Here is a 22,481-nt window from a genome sequence, read left to right on the forward strand (position 1 = left end):
GTGCGGCCGGCGCAAAGAAGGCTGGTGGCGTGAAGGCGGCGACCGGTCGGAAGGCGGGCGCCGCCAAGAAGGCGTCTGCGGCGTCGGCCGCGCCCGCGGGTGCGAAGAAGGCGGCTGCGGCCAAGCCGGCCAAGGCCAAGTCGCCGTCGAAGGCGAAGAAGGCCGCCAAGGTTCCGACGAAGAAGCCGAAGGCGCCGCGCCCGAAGAAGGCGACGACGCCGTCTAAGGCGAAGGCTTCGCCCAAGAAGAAGAAGTAGAGTAGAGGAGAAAGAGATGGGAGAAAGGAAGGGTTTGGCGCTTGACTCCGTCGTCCCCACCCCCCGTCGTCGTCTAGTGGCGCGCAAGAGACGCGCGGCCCAAAACGGCCCTTCTCAGGGCCATCAAAGCACGTCGGGGAAGGTTTTGATTGTCGTGTTGCGTTTGGTGTGGGTGTCTGTCTGGCGTTTCTGTATGCCCGTGGGGATGCTGTTTGCGTGCCGTGGTGGTTGGATTGCGGGGGTCGGTGGCGGGTGTGGGCGGCGGTAGCGGTAAGCGGTGTTGTTGTTGTTGTTGTCGTGGTTGATTGTCGCCGTGTTTGTGGCGGCGGCCGACGGTTGGTTTTTCTGTCACGTTGTTTTGTTTGAATACGTTGGTTGGCTTGCCTGCGTTCGTTCGTCTCGGATGTCTGTCTTGTCGAGTCGTGTCTGGTCTTTGTTTTGTTTTGTTCCTTTGTGTGTGTGTGTGTGTGTGTGTGTTATGTTTTGCAACGGGGGGCACGTTGAGATGTGGAAGGAGTCGGCGGGGATTTCGGTGGCGCGTAGAGCGAGCGAGCGCGCGCGCCTGCCTGGCCGTTGGCCGTCGGAGTGGAGTGCGGGTTTTTTTTGTTTTCGAAACGAAAGCGGCGGCCGGCCAGCCACCCGTGCGGTGTGACGTCGGCCGTTGGGTATTGTGCGCTTTGAGCGCCGGGGAGGGATGATGTGTGATTGTTGCGCGCTGCTAGCAGGCAGGCAGAGTGAGCGGGTGTGGCGGACGGACGGGAAGTGGTGGTTTTTTTTTGTTTTTGGGTTGCGGGGCGAGAGGCAGGCGACCGACAAAGTTTGCTCGCGACGGAGAGATGTTAGTGGCCCTGAAAAGGGCCGTTTTTGTTTGTGCGGTGCGGTGCGGTGCGGTGCCGCGGCGCGGTTTAGGCGCGCTCGCCGCGGATGCGGCGCGCGAGCTGGATGTCCTTGGGCATGATGGTGACGCGCTTGGCGTGGATTGCGCACAGGTTGGTGTCTTCGAAGAGGCCGACGAGGTAGGCCTCGCTGGCCTCCTGCAGGGCCATGACTGCGGAGCTCTGGAAGCGCAGGTCGGTCTTGAAGTCCTGGGCGATCTCGCGCACTAGGCGCTGGAATGGCAGCTTGCGGATGAGCAGCTCTGTGCTCTTCTGGTAGCGCCTGATTTCTCGCAGGGCGACGGTGCCCGGCCTGTAGCGGTGGGGCTTCTTGACGCCTCCGGTGGCGGGCGCGCTCTTCCTCGCCGCCTTGGTGGCGAGCTGTTTGCGCGGCGCCTTTCCGCCGGTGGACTTGCGGGCCGTTTGCTTTGTGCGGGCCATGGCGGTAGCGGTAGCGGTAGCGGTAGCGGAGCGGCGTGCGTGGAGGTTAGGTGCGGCGCGGCGTCCGGTGCTGCCTTGACAACGGGCCCGCGCGCCTCCGTGCTGCGCTTATATGCCCTCGGTTGCGCGTGGTGGGGGGAGGGCGGGCCAGAGTCTATATAGGGGGGCGGCGGGCGCGCTGGGCGCAGAAGTTCGCAGAACACGCATTCGCGCGAGAGATGTCGAAGCGAACGGAGCTACGTACTGCGAAGGGTGTGGCAGATCGCCGTCCGGTGGAGCTTGCTACGTCGGCGGCCCCATCTGGCCCCCCACTTATGACGGACCACGCAACGAATGAGGACATGATGGATATCGCTATGGATGCGCTTACAGTTCCGCTTCCGGAGTCGGAAGAAGACGAGCCGTCGGGCGTACCACCGCCTCGTCGGCAATCCGGCAAAAGCAGAAGAGAAGACGATACAGCCCCTACCGGCGGGCGCAGCTCCCCGGTTGAGAAGCGATCGAAACAAACGCCTGCTGACGATGCTGACGGATTCACTCGCCCGAAGCGACGGCATACAGCGCGACGGCGGGTGCTGTCCACCCACGAGCCGGCATCCACTGCCAACACTTTTGCGGCCCTTGAGGATGCCCCTGAGGACCCGCCGCGCCCTTCCACGGCGCCAAGGAGGGATGCGCCACTTCCGCCGATCGTTCTGAAATACGAAGGGACCTTCCGGCAGCTGCAGCAGCTTCTCAATAGCTGGACGACGGCAGTCTACAATGTGAAGGTCGCCGGACGAGACATGTACAAGATTACGCTGCGCTCAGCAGACGACTACCGACGCGTAACGCAGGAGGCGTCTGAAAGGGCAATCCCTTTCTTCACTCACGCCACCACACCGGACCGCGTCCTGAAGATTGTCATCCGGCATCTGCCCTTCAACATGGAGCCGGATCACATTAAAGAAGAACTCGAAGAGCTCGACTTCAGTGTCAGAACTGTGGTCAAGATGAAGCAGCCCAAATCACGTGACTACATGCCCCTGTTTCTCGTCATCGCAACCGATACAATCGAGAACAGGAAGCTCTACCAGCTCACACGACTCGCCAACGTCTCGGTGACCACAGAAGACTTGCGCGCCAAGAGAGGCCCTGTTCAGTGCTACCGGTGCCAGGGCATCAACCATGTCGCCCGGCATTGCTCCATGCCTGAAAAATGTGTGAAATGCGCCGGTGCACACCCAGCGAAGGACTGCCCCATCCCTCGGAAGCAGCAGCCAACGTGCGCTCTCTGTGGGGGCGCTCACGTTGCCAGCTACCGCGGCTGTGAAGCTTGGAGACGCGCCAGTGCTCGTCAGCGCGGCCAGCCAGTCGCCGCGAAACAGAAGAAGTCTGCCAAGGCTGAACCTACAATCTCCCACGCCACGGTTGTCGCCAGAGGACTGGCGCCCCGCCGACCCAACAGCGATGACGCCGACCATGCAGGCCCTCAGGCACGTCGCCGCAATGGCGACTCACACACCCGAGATGTTTTTGAAGACGCAGGGGCACGCCATCCACTACTAAACTGCGCCACTCCACCTGCGCAGAATTCGTCGGACCCGGAACCGGGCCCCTCCTCTGCTGCCCTACCCGTGACGTCTGATGCACGCCCCCAACGCCGCGGCGGCCGGCGCAAGACGGGGGGTCGCACAACCAACGCTCCAGAGGAAGCCACATACAGTGGCGAAGAGGTGGCCACTTCCGTCGGCGCCAGAGACGATACGGCTCCTGCCGCCTCCGCCACGGACATCGCCAGTCTGATTACTCAACTCACCGCGCTTGTGGCGAGCACGACCAAACTGCTTGATGTCCTCACGCAGCACCTGACCGCTGCACAGAAGATTGCCGCTCCGGCAGCCACCAGACGCTCCTCCATTACTCATTATGGGAAGTGTTAGAGGACTCACGGTCGTCGCGTGGAACACCCTCTGTCTACGCACACAAGCTGGCGAATTTCGTCAATTTCTTCGCGATGAAGCTGTGGACATCTGTCTGCTCAGCGAAACCCGCCTTAAACCAGGCATTGCAGTCAAAGCGCCGAACTACTCCTGTTACCGTGCTGACAGGCCAACTGCCGGCGGAGGTATGGCCATCTACATACGGAATGGGATCCGTCACCACCAGATTCAACTGCCGCCGCTCGTGACTCTGGAGGCGACTGGAGTTGTCGCGCACACGTCAGCGGGAGCCATAACCTTCATTGCTATCTACAAACCACCGTCGCATCCATGGGTAGATGCGGACTTAGAATCTCTTCTCTCCATCGGAGGCAAGCTGTTCATCGCTGGAGACTATAACTCCAAGCACGTCGCTTGGCGTTCACGACTCACCAACAGAGACGGACGCCGCGTCCTCCGAATCGTGGATCGCAATGACGCCGTGGTAGTGGGTCCCTATGATCCCACCATCTTCCCCGCTAATGGACAACCGGACATCGTCGACTTTGGGGTCGTGAAAGGCATTCCGCACCGCATCCTCGCCTCGACACGGAATGTTCTCTCCTCTGACCATGTGCCAGTTGTTTTTGACGTCGACCTCGACCCACTGCAGTTACCCAGGCGTGGGGTGTCACTCTCTGGAGTCAACTGGGATCTCTTTCGCCACACCCTGACCGAGTCCCTAGCTGGGATGCCTCCTGCCGACGACGCAGAAGCTGAAGATTCCCTCCTCCACTTCACGGACGCCGCCCTCGCCGCAGTCAATGAAGCGGCTCCGCCCAGACGCGAGCGCCAGGACCACTCTCGACAGCTGCCCCCCGATCTCCTTGCACAAATTGCCGAGAAGAACAGAGTGTACCGCGAATGGCAGCGTACACGGAACCCCGCCACCAAACGGCAACTCAACCGTATGCGGCGCGAAATCACGGTGGCTGTGGACAATCACCGCAACCGGGAGTGGGCTAGCCGTGTGGCGACTCTTCAGCTTGACGACGGGTCTGCCTGGAGGACCACGAAACACTTCCTACGGCGAACGCAGCGTATGCCGCCTCTCCGAACTGCAACCGGAACTGTCTGCGAACCGAACGCGAAGGCTGATGCCCTCGCCGATGTTTTCGAAGAGAACTTCAAGCCTGTAGAGGATCCACTGGACGCAGAACATGAAGAGATGGTCGCTGCCCGGCTCCCTCGCTATCTGGAAACGGAGGGCGATGATGACATAGAGGCCACAACTCCTGAAGAAGTCTCGGCGGCTCTGAAGGCCCTCAATCCAAAGAGAGCTGCAGGCCCTGACGACGTCTCCCCTGCCATGCTGAAACAACTGCCTGAGGACGCCTCTACTCGCCTGGCTGCAATCTTCAACAAGATCTTTCGCACCGGCCACTTTCCCCTGCAGTGGAAGCATGCTGAGATTGTGGCTATTCCTAAGATGGGAAAAGATCTCCGCCAGCCGAAGAGCTATCGCCCAATTAGTCTGCTGCCTGCCATCTCGAAAGTTTTCGAGCGCATCTACCTGAAGAGGCTACAGCAACACGTCACCGCCGAAGCTCTACTCCCAGATGCCCAGTTCGGCTTCCGTACGGGCCACTCTACGGAGCACCAACTTCTCCGACTCGTGGAGGAAGCCTTCGATTCCCTGGAGAGGCGCGAATACTTCGGAGCAGTCTTCCTTGATGTCTCGCGCGCTTTTGACAGCGTCTGGCACGATGGGCTGCTCTTCAAACTTCTCGAAATGGGGGTCCCTGGATCCCACATCCGTCTGCTACGGTCCTTCCTCGATGGACGGACTTTTCATGTCCGTGCAGAAACTGGCCTGTCAACAGTCCGTCCCATCAGAGCAGGCGTGCCACAGGGGTCGGTCTTGGGGCCGATTCTGTACACGCTCTACACGGCTGATACGCCGGCGGTCCCTCGTGTGCACCTAGCACTGTACGCCGACGACACTGCGCTCTACTCACGAAGTATGCGCGCGGACACACTTCGCCAGAGGTTGCAGCACGCTGTCGACACCCTAGCCGATTGGGCCGTCAAGTGGAAACTCCAGTTCAACGGCGCCAAGACGCAATTTTTCATTGCAACCCGTCGTGTCATCCCAGCCGCTCTGCCCCCACTCGTCGTTGGAGGCAGTCCTGTCAACTGGCGACCGACAGCGCAGTATCTTGGGGTCACCATCGATCGCCGCCTCACCTGGGGCCCACACGTGAAGGGCGTCGTAAACAAAGCAAGGGGTCGACTTCTCCAGCTCTACCCCCTGCTCAACCCGACGTCGACTCTTCCTCCGCGACTGGGCGTCACGTTGTACAGGGCGCTAATCCGCCCTGTCTTCGATTACGCGGCTGTCGTCTGGGGGAATGCGGCAGACGACCATCTGAAGAAACTACAATCTCTGCAGAACAGGGCTCTCCGCCTCGCGCTGCACCTGCCGCGGGACTTCCCATCTGGACCACTGCACGACCTCGCTGAGGTCCGCAAAGTCAAGGACCACATCCGTACGGTTGCCCGCCGCTTCTACGAAAAGGCGCGGCAATCCGAGAACCGGTACATACGCTCTCTGGGGCAGAAGATACGGCGCAATGCCAATACACGCTGGCCCCAGCTCCTTACGGCATAGGCTGTCACTGAAGAAGAATAAAGAGTGGAAACAACCAGAAGCCAATCCCCTCTAGAAGACGCACCACCAGAATTAATGGGAGGCAAAACATGTATATGTTGTGAACTCCGCTTTACTCGAAGACTGAAGTTTCTTCATGAAGGAGCCACGCTGGGCGCAGACCGTAGCCGACTCGCCAGCCGCTGCAGCTGCTGTTTGTGCACGTTTTGCTTTGCCCGAGGAAGGAAGGATGACAGGCCGCGGCAAGGGAGGAAAGGGGCTCGGCAAGGGTGGCGCCAAGCGGCACCGCAAGGTGTTGCGCGACAACATCCAGGGCATCACGAAGCCCGCCATCCGCCGCCTGGCTCGCAGGGGCGGCGTGAAGCGCATCTCTGGTCTGATCTACGAGGAGACCCGCGGGGTGCTGAAGGTGTTCCTGGAGAACGTGATCCGCGACGCGGTGACGTACACTGAGCACGCCAAGCGCAAGACTGTGACGGCCATGGACGTGGTGTACGCCCTGAAGAGGCAGGGGCGCACCCTGTACGGTTTCGGCGGTTAGGCTGCGTCGCAGCGGGCGCTGGCCTTCCCGCGGCCGTGCTTGTGGGTGGGAGAGACTAGAAAACGGCCCTTTTCAGGGCCACCACACTGTTCGGAAGTTGAAAAGTGCGAAAGAGTCTGTGTTGTTGTTGCTGCGTGTGTGCGCTGTGTTGTTTGTTTGTTTCTTTCTTTCTTTCCGTTTGAGCGACGTGATGTGACTGGGAGGGGAGAAGGAAAGGAAACGTGTCATGTGGCTGGCTGTGTGTGGAGCTGCTTCGTTTGTGTGTTTGTTATTGTGTGTCTTTGTATCGATCGCGACGGAGATGGCGGGCTGTGTGTTGTTGTGCGAGAGGCGGTGATTATTTGCTTGCGTGGTTTGGCTCTGTGTGTTTGTTTGCGGCGGCGGCGTTGGGGTTTCCGAGGCAAGGCGTGTGGGCATAGGCGGCCGGATCAGCTGTTTCGTTCGTGTCGACGGCCGTTGCGCGCGGGAGTGGAGGGCGGTGTGTCGACACGCCTCCCTTTAACAATGGTCATTATTGCTGCCGTTGTCGGTTTGGAAGGCGACTGCGACCGTGCAAAATGTGTGTGTGTGTGTGTGTGTGTGTTTTGGGCCACACGGGCTGTGTGGACGACAAGATGGCGGACGTGCGCCGGCGGCGGCTGTGCTGTGACGGTGCAAAGTTAAAACAAAACAAGGTGCGGCGAGGACGACTGAAATTTTGCTTTGGACGTAGGTTTGTGTGGTGGCCCTGAAAAGGGCCGATTGTTGTGGGCCGAGCCGGCAAAGCGCGTTGCGTGCAGGGGAGCACGCGGCGGCTGCGATTGCCTGGCCTCCTTTAGGCCTTCTTCTCGGTCTTCTTTGGCAGCAGGACGGCCTGGATGTTGGGCAGGACACCACCCTGTGCGATGGTGACGCCCGACAGGAGCTTGTTGAGCTCCTCGTCGTTGCGGATGGCAAGCTGCAGGTGGCGCGGGATGATGCGCGTCTTCTTGTTGTCGCGGGCCGCGTTTCCGGCCAGCTCGAGCACCTCAGCCGCGAGGTACTCCATGACGGCGGCGAGGTAGACGGGCGCCCCGGCGCCGACGCGCTCTGCGTAGTTTCCCTTGCGCAGGAGGCGGTGGATTCTGCCGACCGGGAACTGGAGCCCAGCCCTGCTTGAGCGGGACTTTGACTTGCCCTTGACTTTGCCTCCCTTTCCGCGTCCGGACATGGCGATGGGCTAGCGACGGTGCACACGAAACGGAAACGAAAACGACCGGTGCGAGCGGCAGCGAGTCGAGCAGCGGAGTGCGTGCCGGCGCAGCCGGGGTGGGGGTGGTTTATGGGCTCGGGTGCGGCGGCCGGTTGCGCGCGCGCCCCATTGGTCGGCGGCCGCAACAGGGCGAGCTGGTAAAGGTGCGGCGGCGGCTGGCGGCGGGTGCCACTGTGTGGGGAGACGCTGACTAGAGCGGAGCGCTTGCTACTGGTGTTGCTGCTGCCGTACGTTGGTTCGAGATGCCGCCCAAGACTAGCGGGAAGGCCGCCAAGAAGGCTGGCAAGGCGCAGAAGAACATTTCGAAGGGCGACAAGAAGAAGAAGCGCAAGAGGAAGGAGAGCTATGCCATCTACATCTACAAGGTGCTGAAGCAGGTGCACCCTGACACGGGCATCTCGTCGAAGGCGATGAGCATCATGAACAGCTTCGTGAACGACATTTTCGAGCGCATTGCGGCCGAGGCTTCTCGCCTGGCGCACTACAACAAGCGCTCGACCATCACGTCCCGCGAGATCCAGACCGCTGTGCGGCTGTTGCTGCCTGGCGAGCTGGCCAAGCACGCCGTGAGCGAGGGCACGAAGGCGGTGACCAAGTACACGAGCTCCAAGTAAGGAGGTGGCTCTGGAATGGAAGGAAGGATGGAGAAGGCTCCTCCGTTGCGAGAGCGGCAAAACGGCCCTTTTCAGGGCCACCAACTTGCCTTTTGCGGGAAGGGCGGAATTGTTGTTGTTGTTTGTGTGTGTGGACGGCTGTGATGTATGTGTGCATTTTGATTGTGGGTGGGGGGGCGCGTCAAAGCGTGTTGCGCGGGGTACGGCCACGAGGTTGGTCGCCGTGGCGTGGAATGGTGGCACGCCTCGTTGGCGTGGTTTTTGACCCATTGGTGTTGTTGGGGTGTGTGTGTGTGTTACCCGTCTGCGAGGGGGGACAGTGCGATCGGCGACTTTTGTGTCACCGTAACGACGGCCGTTTGCGGGTTTGTTTTTTTGCACATCATACATGGCGAGGGTGAAATGTGAAATGTTTTTGTTTTGTTTTTTTGCCGCCCACTATTCCCTTTGCTGTACGCCGAGTTTGACAATGGTGCGACGTAACTGCAGCGTGGAGGTGTGTGAGTGACGTTGAAATGAACGTGCCATTAAGACGCATTGTTGTTGTATTGTACTGTACGTGTACGGCGACACGCACGATGATGTACCATTCGACTCTGATGTTTGATAGCCGTGTCTGACTGATTGCGTACGACGCACGCACACCGATGTCGTCATTCAAGATGCACGCTAGACGACGACGGCGGCGGCGGCGGTGGTCGTTTGTTTGGCGAATGTCTGTACACGTGTTTGTCTGTGTCCATCCGGTATGTATTTGTTTGTTTGAAAGTGTTTTGTGTGTCGGTGACGTGGTCCGATCCGTCGCCCCCTGAGTAACTGTCGATCGGCGCGATAGACCGGCGTCACGCAACTGAACCGAAGTCTTGGGCACACCCGTCATACTGTTGTACACCGTCGCGCTGAGAACGGTAACGAAAGGTTGACGTTGATCGGTCGAATGTCTGGGCAGAACGTGAGGAATGAGGCAAGAGTGCAAGGAGGGGGGGCAAAAGAGAGAGGAAGGGAAAAAGGGGAGAAACGCATTCGTAGAGCAACGGAACGTTCCCGTGTCGGAGGCGTATTGGAGCCGCACTGAAATGCGTTTAACGGCGGCGCGGCTGCAAGTGTCTGCCGTGGTGAACGTTACCTTTGACGGCTGCATTGGGCTTTGCCTTTGCTTTCGCTTTCGCTTTCGCGTTCGCTTTCGCTTTCCCGGATGTACGTAACGTTTGTTGATATGGTTCTGAGGAAGAGTGTATGACAGTGCCGTGCCGTCCATGTTCGTGTGCCCTCCCATTGTGTGTATGCTATTGTCTGTGTACTTGAATGATGTATGTAGGTGTTAGTGGACATGTTTTACCAGTGGGGGGAAATGGATCGTCGATAGTTGCCGTCACTCTGTCACGGTCGAGATGACGCACCCTCCGTACAGAAAGGTGTCGAGAAAGTGAGTGTGTGTGTGCGTCCGTGAATTGGCAGCGTTTGGAGGTGGGCGTGCCCTGCATGTGGCCCGGAAAAGGCTGTTCGTTAGGCGGTAGTGTTGTGTGGACAGGGGAGGGGCATGCGTAACGCTGCTGGCATGGCATTTCGGGAGATGGGAGGGGGCAAACGAGGAAACGAGGAGCGGCGGCCAAAGACGGGACGGGGAGGGGCGCGGTGTGGGTGGCTTGCGCCTGTGCTCGGCGTTGTGGTTTGTGCAAAAGAGGAGGAGAAAAACAATGTGAGTTGCCAGGGAGGGGAGCGGTGTTGTGTTGTGGTTGTCAGTGAACGTGGCGAGACGGACGGATGCGCGGAGGGGCGGGGGCGGCGCATTTCGCCGGTGCCGTGCCGTGCCGTGCCTGAAAGCCGCGTGGTCGCTGTGTTGTTGGTGGCGTGGGGGCGAGGAGAGTACCGTACGGGTGTGCTTGTGCGCCGGAAATGGCACACTGCGCCCGCCCGTCTTGGAGGCTGATGGCTGTGGTGTGGAAATGGGGCGCGGTGATGTTGAAGCACAGAAAAGAAACCAAGAAAACGGAAGGCGTGATGCGGCGGTGGTGGTGAGAGCGGGAAAAACAAAACAAAAGAAAAAAAACAACAAAAAAAAAGAAGGAAAAACAACAAGAAACAAAAAAGAAAACAAAAAGTCTATCAATATTAAAATGTAAATGGAAATGGACCCAGGTATAACCTCCCTGCACAAATAGCAGAGAGTCCGATGATAATAAAAATGTGCCAGAATGTTAACGTCCCTACAAAACAAACCCAACGATAATATTAATGAAAGAGTGAACCGTATGTAACATTGCAACAGACATAATGAAACCTGATAAATTGTATAAGGGCAGCAGCCGTTGACCTTTGGCCCTGTATTCAGAATAAAAAGAGCCAAAGATCGTTACCCCAATGAAAAAGACACTGAAACACGTATGTAACATAGTAGCGATGGCGAGACATTGTAGCATCTGTGACCAGAGAGTTTGCGCTGGACTGCGCGAGTGTTGCGAGCGGTTCTCAGTCAGTCAGTCAGTCTGTGTAGTTGAGGGCTGTACTCTGTCAGTAGTCGTCGCGTGCAGTACGCTAATAGTCGTCATGCAGAGCGGTCGGTCAGTAGTAGCAGCCGAGTGCGGTTGTGTGATGTAGGCGGTCGGCAACACTGGTCAAGATGGTGAATAAGGTATACTGTTAATTGATATAATCGTTAGATAATGAGAAATTGTATTTATTGTAATTATTCTCCAACAAGTTCCCCAATAATAATTTTTATTTCAAAAGCATTTTTCAAACATTTAATCTTTTATTGAACTAAAGAGTTCGTTCCACTTCTTTGAAGAAAAATGTCACTAAAATCACAAAGAAAGAGAATATTATTATTTGCAATGCAGTTCCTCCAAGCGCTGCGCAACAACCAGAGCAGAAATGTGACATCCATTTATTCGGAGGTAAGACTTTTAATTCTGATTGTTTTGCACAGGGCCAAAGACCGATATTTCGGTTTAATTGAAGTTTCTTGTCACTGAACGGACTTTTGTAAATGTTGTGTGAAGACTTTATATTTGAGTCAGATTGCGAATTGCACATTTTTGTTGCCATTTTCAATACCTCTCATTGTGGGCGAGGTTACAATTAGCGCAATGTCCATTAGCATCCGTAAATAACATTGTCCATTATTTTAAATATTGCTGGGAGGTTACAACACACACACACACAAAACAAAAAACAAAAAAAAACAAAAAATTGCATTTATATCCGCTCCTCAATTGTAGATACCCCTTACACAGCTGTGTGCAATGAATGAGTGCTGGCTGGTAATTAATTGCACTCCTTGGAGGGAAATGCCATAGGAAGTAGTCTTTAAAAAGTGAATGTTTTTCGTTAAGAGACAAAAGTTACTTTAGAAAAAAAGTAATAGTGGGGCTTTTGTTGTTGAACAAAATAAGTACAATGAACATACGTTATCAGATTTGCGCAATGCAGCGTCACACCACCTTTTGATTATAACACAATATACTATACATCGTCCCGAACCGTGACCAGAGTCGCGAGACGAGCAGAGCACGCCGCCGACGCCCGCTCAGTACAACCGTCCACCCGCTACTACTGTCGACCGACTACTACCTCTCCCGACTCGCGCTACAATATATATAACAACTGTTCCTGGCGACCCGGTGCGTGCAACTACTGTCGTCTGGCGCGGTCCAAGCGCCGACTAGCAGCGATAAAGAACTCTCTGGTCAGACAGAGATGCTGTCATGCCTCGCCATCGCTCTGGTAATGAATACATACGTGGTGCAGCGTGCGTACCACCGGAACACGCAGTGGCGGAGCCAAAGACTGTGTTGTCGAGGTCGAGTGCGAGTGGGAAGAGAGGCAGCGTCGGCACGGAGATGCAAGCGAGCGCGAGACGCACGGGGGCTGCGGCGTGGCGCGTTTGCGGTCGGCGCCTTTGGTGGCAACGGCCGGGACAAGCAGCGGTGTATGGTGTGGTGCGGGGCGGACAGGGGCGGCGGTGGACGGGGAGGAGGCGGCGCGACGACGGCATGGGGGCGAAAACGGGACGGGGGACGGCGGATGTTGAGAGGCGTCACGCGCGGACAGGACACAGACACAGAGACACACAGATTGGAAAGGGAGGGTGCGCGGTAGTAGTTGGGAATGTGCGTACCGTGCGGGATGGGAGTGGGCGAGGAACACGGTCGTGGCCCCTGTTTTGGGTGCGTGTGATGACGTCGGTGTGTTGTGGGAAGGGAAGGTGCTGTGGCGGCGGCGCGTAATGGGCGTAGGCCGAAAAGAGAAAGGAACGTGGGCAGTGTGTTGGCAAGCGTCGGTTCGACTGCGACGTTGATGGGCAGGGCAGGGCAAGGTTAATGGTGGTAGGAGTAGGCGTGTGGGCGCAAAAAATCTGCCGCTGCAGGCGGTGCCGTAACCGCCATGGCGGGAAGGAGAGAGGGCCAAAGAAAGAAAGAAAGAAAGAAGAAAACAAAAAAAAAAAAAGGAGGGGGGGGGGGCGAAAGTGGAGAGGCGGTGGTGTGAGAAGGGCGGGGGCGGAAGGAAGGCAGGAAGGACAAGAGGCGAGGCGACGGCTTGCTTTGTGTATCGGTCGGTCTCTGGCTATGCTTCGTTTTCTGCAGCAGGGTCGGTGCGCGGCGTGGCTCGCGGCAGTGGGAACGCCTGGTGGCTGGACGGCCAGCAATGCGGTTGGATGGGCGGCCACAGCACCGCACCTGTGCCCGAGGAGGAGACGCTGGCGGCGGGCCCTGAGGTGAGGCCGGCTCGGCTGGGGCTGTGGATGTGTAGGTGTGCGCCGCTGCTGCAACAACGAGTAAAACGCGAGAAGAAGGGATGGCGGTAGAGAGGAAAAAAAGAAAAAGGTCGTGTTGTGTTGATGCGCAGGCAGACGCGTACAGAGGGACGAGCCCGGTCTGCAGCAGGGTGTGGCCGTGCCGAGTGCAGAGCAGCGGCGGCTCGGTTCGGTTCGGCCCGGCCCGGCGGGCCGCGCTGTTGTCGCGGACGTGAGCGCCCCCTGGCGGGTGGCCGGAGGCGGCGCGGCGTGTTGGACGTGTGGCTGGTGGCAGTGCACAATTTGCGAGTGGCTGGCGGTGTGGTGTGGCGGTTGGCGCGTCGGGCGGCGGAGAGGTATGTGTTGCGGGCGCCCTTTGCTGCGCTGCGTCGTTGCGTGTGCCGTACAGGGCGGGCGCTTGTCGACTGTGTGGGCGGTGTGGCGAATTGGCGTGAAACGGCTGCCGAGAGGTGTGTGGTAGCGAGCCGGTCGGTGGTGTCAGTGCGAAGGGGAATGTGCGTGCGTTTGGCGGTTTCGGTGTGCTTTTTGCGGCGTGAGAGTGGGAATTAGTGGGGCCGGCTGTTGTGTTGGTTCCTTGTGTCTTGTGTCGCGTAGCTTGATGGCAACGTGGAAGGACGCCGGTTTCGTTTCGAGCCTTGCGTGTGGTTGTCGACGTTGACTGGTTGGCGTGTGCCGATGCACGTGCATGTGTGGGTCGCGAGTGCGTTTTTGGCTGGCTGTGTGTGTGTGTGTGTGTTTTGGGGGGGAAGGGGGAGGCGGTGGTGAAAGTGCAGTCGTTGCCACGGGCGTCGTCGGGTGGGGCTGGGGCTGTGCGTCGTGGCGGAAAGGTGGTAGGTTGCGGGAAGCGAGCCCGTCGTTGACGGTGTCGCGTGAGTTGTGAATCGAGTGGGGCGCGGGGCGCGGGACAGGAGCAGCGTGCCGCTGCGTCGTGGTCGTCAGCAGAGGCTGTGCGTGTGCTTGTCCTTTTTGTGGGCGGTTCGTGCGAGGCGTTTTTGTTTTGTGTTGCCCTAGTTGTTAGTTTATTTTGTTTGTGTTTGTTATTTTGAGACGACGACTGGTTGGTGGCGTGCGCGCGAAGTGGCGGTGTGCGCTTCCCGTGTCGTTTGTGTTGTTTGGTTTTTTTGTTTTTGTGTGTTTTTGTTTTTTTTTTTTTTTTTTTTTTTTTTTTTTTGCACTGGGCCCCGGTGGGTGGGTGCGTGTGTGTCGATTGCCGGCTGGCGAAAGGTGCGCCATCGGCGGGGTGGGTCGCCGGCACAAGTAGAGGCGGCGGCGTTGTTGCTGTTGTTGTGTGGTGTTTGTTTTGTTCGGCTGTGTCGGCGAGCTGTGTTGCGGTGCGTGTGAATGGTGGTGCAAAAGTGCTGGCGTTGGGGCTGCGACTGCGACGGCGACGGCGGCGAGCCGCGGGCGCGCCATTGATAGTGATGTTGTGAACAGCGGCTGTGTACGGTAGTGGTGTTGTTGTAGCACGACGTGCATCCGGGCCGGCGCGGAAAGCGCAGTTGCGGGCGGTTGCCCTTCGGTGCCAGCCATGTCGCGTGAGCGGCGGGTTGCTCTGGTGTCGACACGTGGTGCTCTGGGTTGTTGTGTGGTGCCCTTTGGCCGGTGGGGGTGGTTCGCGTGTGTCTCGTTCGCGCTCGGTGTCTGGTCGTGGTCGTGCTGCTCCCCCGTCTGTCGGCGGTTTCCGACGTCGTCTGTACGTTTTTGTTCGTTTGCGGCGTGCCTGCCGACGTCGTCCCGTCGCGACCTTTCAACCGAAAGTGTGGCGCCCGAAGGTGAACGAACGTAACCCTGACCTCGGCGCTTTACGCTGAGCCGAGCGAACCGAACCGAACCTAACCTGTGGTGTGGCGAGGTGAGCTCAGCCTGTGAGCCCCTAACGTCTACGTAAGGTAAGCTGTCCGGCTCACGCCTCACGTTTTTGAACGCTTTTTTAACCTACGTTTGACGCTTCTTAACCTAGCACTGACCCCTTAACCTAACGTGTAACCTAACCTAACCTAACCTAACCTAACCTAACCTAACCTAACCTAACCTCTGACGCCTGACGTGTTTGAATGCTTAACCTAAGTTTGACGCTTAACCTAACCCAAGTCCCCTTAACCTAACCCACGTCCACCTAACCTAACCTAACCTAACGTAGACGTGTAAACGTAATGTGTAACGCGTAACGTGTAAGGTCGGCTGTCGTGTGTGCTTGACGGCAGATTGGGTTGGTCTGTAGATTCGGATTGCGGTTTGCCTCGGTCGAGGGGTTGGGTCGGAAGCGGCGAGGGGCGGCGGCGCCTGTTGCGCAGGCGGCGTCCGTTTGCGGCGGGCAATTGTTGAGAAACGGCTGTGAATGTTGGCGGGCGAGAGGAGGAGGACGGCGCGCGATGTGGCCCGACGGCTGCGGGCCGATCGGGAAACGGCGGGAGGGCGACGGAAGGCGATGGGGCGGCGGAGGCGCGTTTGCACGGCCGTCATCGCCGCACGCCTCGGCTTGTGTGGCTGTGGCGCCGGCCGCGCTGGCCGGGCTGCCGCGGCGACGGTGTGGGAGTTTTGCCGAAGGTTTGGCCATTGTGGCGGGTCGTCGGCTGGGGCTGTGGGGGCGGCATTTGGGCGGGGGCGGCGATTCTCGGCGGGCCGACCCAGGCTGTAGCGCGCGGTAGCTGCAGTTTGGCCGTGGTTTGCGGCGCTGCCGTGGCGACTGGTTGGCGACTGTGGTGTGGCTGTGTGTAGCCCCATCCTCGGTGGTTTGAAAGGCGCGGGCGGTTGTGGCGCAGGTTTGGGGCTGCTCCGCACAGGCTGTCGGACGTTGGGCGGTAGCAAGCGCGGGAGGCGCGGCGCGGCGGCGCGCAGAGTGGCGGCCGCTCTCTCGGCCGTCCGCGCCCGCCCGCGACACTGGCTGGGCCTTGTGATTCTCTGCTCTGCTGCTGTGCTGTGCTTGCGTGCCTGCCTGCCGTCCCGCTCGCTCTCGCTGTGTGTTACGCGCGTCGTCGAAATGGCAGATCAGGCGGCTACGAACGAGACTGCTGCGGCACCCGCCGCCACCGGCACTACGAAGAAGGCCAAGTCTGCGTCGTCTGCGAAGAAGCCGCGCGCCAAGCCTGCGCACCCGCGCACCTCTGAGATGGTGACGGCCGCCATCAAGAGTCTGAAGGAGCGCGGCGGGTCGTCGCTGCAGGCGATCAAGAAGTACATAGCCGCGCACTACAAGCTGGACGCGGAGAAGCTGGCGCCGTTTATCAAGAAGTACCTCAAGTCGGCCGTCGTGGCGGGCGAGCTGGTGCAGACGAAGGGGAAGGGCGCGTCCGGCTCGTTCAAGCTTGCCGGCGCCGGCGGCGGGGGGGCGGCCGAGGGCGGCAAGGCTCGTGCTGGCGGTGCCAAGAAGAAGCGCGCCGCTCCGGCCAGCAAGGAGAAGAAGGGCGCCCGTGCGGCCGGCGCAAAGAAGGCTGGTGGCGTGAAGGCGGCGACCGGTCGGAAGGCGGGCGCCGCCAAGAAGGCGTCTGCGGCGTCGGCCGCGCCCGCGGGTGCGAAGAAGGCGGCTGCGGCCAAGCCGGCCAAGGCCAAGTCGCCGTCGAAGGCGAAGAAGGCCGCCAAGGTTCCGACGAAGAAGCCGAAGGCGCCGCGCCCGAAGAAGGCGACGACGCCGTCTAAGGCGAAGGCTTCGCCCAAGAAGAAGAAGTAGAGTAGAGGAGAAAGAGATGGGAGAAAGGAAGGGTTTGGCGCTTGACTCCGTCGTCCCCACCCCCCGTCGTCGTCTAGTGGCGCGCAAGAGACGCGCGGCCCAAAACGGCCCTTCTCAGGGCCATCAAAGCACGTCGGGGAAGGTTTTGATTGTCGTGTTGCGTTTGGTGTGGGTGTCTGTCTGGCGTTTCTGTATGCCCGTGGGGATGCTGTTTGCGTGCCGTGGTGGTTGGATTGCGGGGGTCGGTGGCGGGTGTGGGCGGCGGTAGCGGTAAGCGGTGTTGTTGTTGTTGTTGTCGTGGTTGATTGTCGCCGTGTTTGTGGCGGCGGCCGACGGTTGGTTTTTCTGTCACGTTGTTTTGTTTGAATACGTTGGTTGGCTTGCCTGCGTTCGTTCGTCTCGGATGTCTGTCTTGTCGAGTCGTGTCTGGTCTTTGTTTTGTTTTGTTCCTTTGTGTGTGTGTGTGTGTGTGTGTGTTATGTTTTGCAACGGGGGGCACGTTGAGATGTGGAAGGAGTCGGCGGGGATTTCGGTGGCGCGTAGAGCGAGCGAGCGCGCGCGCCTGCCTGGCCGTTGGCCGTCGGAGTGGAGTGCGGGTTTTTTTTGTTTTCGAAACGAAAGCGGCGGCCGGCCAGCCACCCGTGCGGTGTGACGTCGGCCGTTGGGTATTGTGCGCTTTGAGCGCCGGGGAGGGATGATGTGTGATTGTTGCGCGCTGCTAGCAGGCAGGCAGAGTGAGCGGGTGTGGCGGACGGACGGGAAGTGGTGGTTTTTTTTTGTTTTTGGGTTGCGGGGCGAGAGGCAGGCGACCGACAAAGTTTGCTCGCGACGGAGAGATGTTAGTGGCCCTGAAAAGGGCCGTTTTTGTTTGTGCGGTGCGGTGCGGTGCGGTGCCGCGGCGCGGTTTAGGCGCGCTCGCCGCGGATGCGGCGCGCGAGCTGGATGTCCTTGGGCATGATGGTGACGCGCTTGGCGTGGATTGCGCACAGGTTGGTGTCTTCGAAGAGGCCGACGAGGTAGGCCTCGCTGGCCTCCTGCAGGGCCATGACTGCGGAGCTCTGGAAGCGCAGGTCGGTCTTGAAGTCCTGGGCGATCTCGCGCACTAGGCGCTGGAATGGCAGCTTGCGGATGAGCAGCTCTGTGCTCTTCTGGTAGCGCCTGATTTCTCGCAGGGCGACGGTGCCCGGCCTGTAGCGGTGGGGCTTCTTGACGCCTCCGGTGGCGGGCGCGCTCTTCCTCGCCGCCTTGGTGGCGAGCTGTTTGCGCGGCGCCTTTCCGCCGGTGGACTTGCGGGCCGTTTGCTTTGTGCGGGCCATGGCGGTAGCGGTAGCGGTAGCGGAGCGGCGTGCGTGGAGGTTAGGTGCGGCGCGGCGTCCGGTGCTGCCTTGACAACGGGCCCGCGCGCCTCCGTGCTGCGCTTATATGCCCTCGGTTGCGCGTGGTGGGGGGAGGGCGGGCCAGAGTCTATATAGGGGGGCGGCGGGCGCGCTGGGCGCAGACCGTAGCCGACTCGCCAGCCGCTGCAGCTGCTGTTTGTGCACGTTTTGCTTTGCCCGAGGAAGGAAGGATGACAGGCCGCGGCAAGGGAGGAAAGGGGCTCGGCAAGGGTGGCGCCAAGCGGCACCGCAAGGTGTTGCGCGACAACATCCAGGGCATCACGAAGCCCGCCATCCGCCGCCTGGCTCGCAGGGGCGGCGTGAAGCGCATCTCTGGTCTGATCTACGAGGAGACCCGCGGGGTGCTGAAGGTGTTCCTGGAGAACGTGATCCGCGACGCGGTGACGTACACTGAGCACGCCAAGCGCAAGACTGTGACGGCCATGGACGTGGTGTACGCCCTGAAGAGGCAGGGGCGCACCCTGTACGGTTTCGGCGGTTAGGCTGCGTCGCAGCGGGCGCTGGCCTTCCCGCGGCCGTGCTTGTGGGTGGGAGAGACTAGAAAACGGCCCTTTTCAGGGCCACCACACTGTTCGGAAGTTGAAAAGTGCGAAAGAGTCTGTGTTGTTGTTGCTGCGTGTGTGCGCTGTGTTGTTTGTTTGTTTCTTTCTTTCTTTCCGTTTGAGCGACTTGATGTGACTGGGAGGGGAGAAGGAAAGGAAACGTGTCATGTGGCTGGCTGTGTGTGGAGCTGCTTCGTTTGTGTGTTTGTTATTGTGTGTCTTTGTATCGATCGCGACGGAGATGGCGGGCTGTGTGTTGTTGTGCGAGAGGCGGTGATTATTTGCTTGCGTGGTTTGGCTCTGTGTGTTTGTTTGCGGCGGCGGCGTTGGGGTTTCCGAGGCAAGGCGTGTGGGCATAGGCGGCCGGATCAGCTGTTTCGTTCGTGTCGACGGCCGTTGCGCGCGGGAGTGGAGGGCGGTGTGTCGACACGCCTCCCTTTAACAATGGTCATTATTGCTGCCGTTGTCGGTTTGGAAGGCGACTGCGACCGTGCAAAATGTGTGTGTGTGTGTGTGTGTGTTTTGGGCCACACGGGCTGTGTGGACGACAAGATGGCGGACGTGCGCCGGCGGCGGCTGTGCTGTGACGGTGCAAAGTTAAAACAAAACAAGGTGCGGCGAGGACGACTGAAATTTTGCTTTGGACGTAGGTTTGTGTGGTGGCCCTGAAAAGGGCCGATTGTTGTGGGCCGAGCCGGCAAAGCGCGTTGCGTGCAGGGGAGCACGCGGCGGCTGCGATTGCCTGGCCTCCTTTAGGCCTTCTTCTCGGTCTTCTTTGGCAGCAGGACGGCCTGGATGTTGGGCAGGACACCACCCTGTGCGATGGTGACGCCCGACAGGAGCTTGTTGAGCTCCTCGTCGTTGCGGATGGCAAGCTGCAGGTGGCGCGGGATGATGCGCGTCTTCTTGTTGTCGCGGGCCGCGTTTCCGGCCAGCTCGAGCACCTCAGCCGCGAGGTACTCCATGACGGCGGCGAGGTAGACGGGCGCCCCGGCGCCGACGCGCTCTGCGTAGTTTCCCTTGCGCAGGAGGCGGTGGATTCTGCCGACCGGGAACTGGAGCCCAGCCCTGCTTGAGCGGGACTTTGACTTGCCCTTGACTTTGCCTCCCTTTCCGCGTCCGGACATGGCGATGGGCTAGCGACGGTGCACACGAAACGGAAACGAAAACGACCGGTGCGAGCGGCAGCGAGTCGAGCAGCGGAGTGCGTGCCGGCGCAGCCGGGGTGGGGGTGCTTTATGGGCTCGGGTGCGGCGGCCGGTTGCGCGCGCGCCCCATTGGTCGGCGGCCGCAACAGGGCGAGCTGGTAAAGGTGCGGCGGCGGCTGGCGGCGTGTTCACAAATGATATCCCAAAAGAGCCGGGTGGGAACATAGCGCTCTACGCTGATGACACAGCGCTATACCACAGCGGGCGTAACATAAATCGTATAACGTGTAGCCTCCAGCGGCACCTCAACAAAGTCGACCACTGGTGTAACTTGTGGAAGGTAAAAGTGAATCCGGACAAGTGCCAAGCCATAATTTTCACACACAAAATAACAAGACCCATCAGAAATCTCAACCACAATGGACAACAACTCCCATGGAGAAAAGTTATAAAATACCTGGGACTGAACATAGACAAAAATCTCACGTTCAAACAGCATATAACAGAGGCCAAAAACAAAGGTTCCGCCCGGCTCTACCAACTGTATCCCCTTCTTAAGGGCAGGGGCTTATCAACAGAGGCGAAGCTCCGAATTTGGAAAACAATAATTTTGCCAGTTATTCTTTATGGATCGGAGGTGTGGAGCATGGCGGCAAACACACACCTGGCCTCACTAGAAGTGATACAAAATAAGACGTTTAGAATAATCACAGATGCCCCCTGGTTCTCCAGTAATGAGGAAATTAGAGGTATGCTAGGTCAACCAACATTTAACCATCTCATAAAAATCAAGTCAACGAAATTCTATGAAACATCTCATTCTTCACCTTTCCCCCTCATTAGATCCCTGGGACCAGATATTCTCCCTACACACAGAACTCCCATCACCACCATTCACCGTCAGTTCAGATGACGAGCTACACTGACTTTCATCCACTCATATCATAACCATCATTAATCAAACACAGTTCATATACCCGGGGAACACCCCCAAACAAATACAGACAAAAAGCCAATCTTAACCTAAAGGTACCATCTCGAAAGTCAGGGCATCAATAGGATGCCGGTACTTCAATTAACAAAAGGGGGAGAATACCCCAAACATATCAGGTCGGCGGGTGCCACTGTGTGGGGAGACGCTGACTAGAGCGGAGCGCTTGCTACTGGTGTTGCTGCTGCCGTACGTTGGTTCGAGATGCCGCCCAAGACTAGCGGGAAGGCCGCCAAGAAGGCTGGCAAGGCGCAGAAGAACATTTCGAAGGGCGACAAGAAGAAGAAGCGCAAGAGGAAGGAGAGCTATGCCATCTACATCTACAAGGTGCTGAAGCAGGTGCACCCTGACACGGGCATCTCGTCGAAGGCGATGAGCATCATGAACAGCTTCGTGAACGACATTTTCGAGCGCATTGCGGCCGAGGCTTCTCGCCTGGCGCACTACAACAAGCGCTCGACCATCACGTCCCGCGAGATCCAGACCGCTGTGCGGCTGTTGCTGCCTGGCGAGCTGGCCAAGCACGCCGTGAGCGAGGGCACGAAGGCGGTGACCAAGTACACGAGCTCCAAGTAAGGAGGTGGCTCTGGAATGGAAGGAAGGATGGAGAAGGCTCCTCCGTTGCGAGAGCGGCAAAACGGCCCTTTTCAGGGCCACCAACTTGCCTTTTGCGGGAAGGGCGGAATTGTTGTTGTTGTTTGTGTGTGTGGACGGCTGTGATGTATGTGTGCATTTTGATTGTGGGTGGGGGGGCGCGTCAAAGCGTGTTGCGCGGGGTACGGCCACGAGGTTGGTCGCCGTGGCGTGGAATGGTGGCACGCCTCGTTGGCGTGGTTTTTGACCCATTGGTGTTGTTGGGGTGTGTGTGTGTGTTACCCGTCTGCGAGGGGGGACAGTGCGATCGGCGACTTTTGTGTCACCGTAACGACGGCCGTTTGCGGGTTTGTTTTTTTGCACATCATACATGGCGAGGGTGAAATGTGAAATGTTTTTGTTTTGTTTTTTTGCCGCCCACTATTCCCTTTGCTGTACGCCGAGTTTGACAATGGTGCGACGTAACTGCAGCGTGGAGGTGTGTGAGTGACGTTGAAATGAACGTGCCATTAAGACGCATTGTTGTTGTATTGTACTGTACGTGTACGGCGACACGCACGATGATGTACCATTCGACTCTGATGTTTGATAGCCGTGTCTGACTGATTGCGTACGACGCACGCACACCGATGTCGTCATTCAAGATGCACGCTAGACGACGACGGCGGCGGCGGCGGTGGTCGTTTGTTTGGCGAATGTCTGTACACGTGTTTGTCTGTGTCCATCCGGTATGTATTTGTTTGTTTGAAAGTGTTTTGTGTGTCGGTGACGTGGTCCGATCCGTCGCCCCCTGAGTAACTGTCGATCGGCGCGATAGACCGGCGTCACGCAACTGAACCGAAGTCTTGGGCACAC

General features: G+C 58.7%; 1 protein-coding gene across 1 annotated transcript in view; it reads left to right on the top strand.

Annotated features, from left to right (window-relative positions):
• Positions 1 to 1,791: 1,791 nt before the first annotated feature.
• Positions 1,792 to 22,481, top strand: part of LOC124576016 — a 28,223-nt gene continuing 7,533 nt past the window's right edge. The window contains exons 1-2 of the mRNA XM_047131200.1: positions 1,792 to 2,483; positions 2,871 to 3,490. Coding sequence (XP_046987156.1) covers positions 1,792 to 2,483; positions 2,871 to 3,490 — 1,312 coding nt within the window. The remainder of the gene's footprint in view (positions 2,484 to 2,870; positions 3,491 to 22,481) is intronic.

This window comes from Schistocerca americana, unplaced genomic scaffold (genome assembly GCF_021461395.2).
Source record: "Schistocerca americana isolate TAMUIC-IGC-003095 unplaced genomic scaffold, iqSchAmer2.1 HiC_scaffold_242, whole genome shotgun sequence".
NCBI classification, from domain to species: domain Eukaryota; kingdom Metazoa; phylum Arthropoda; class Insecta; order Orthoptera; family Acrididae; genus Schistocerca; species Schistocerca americana.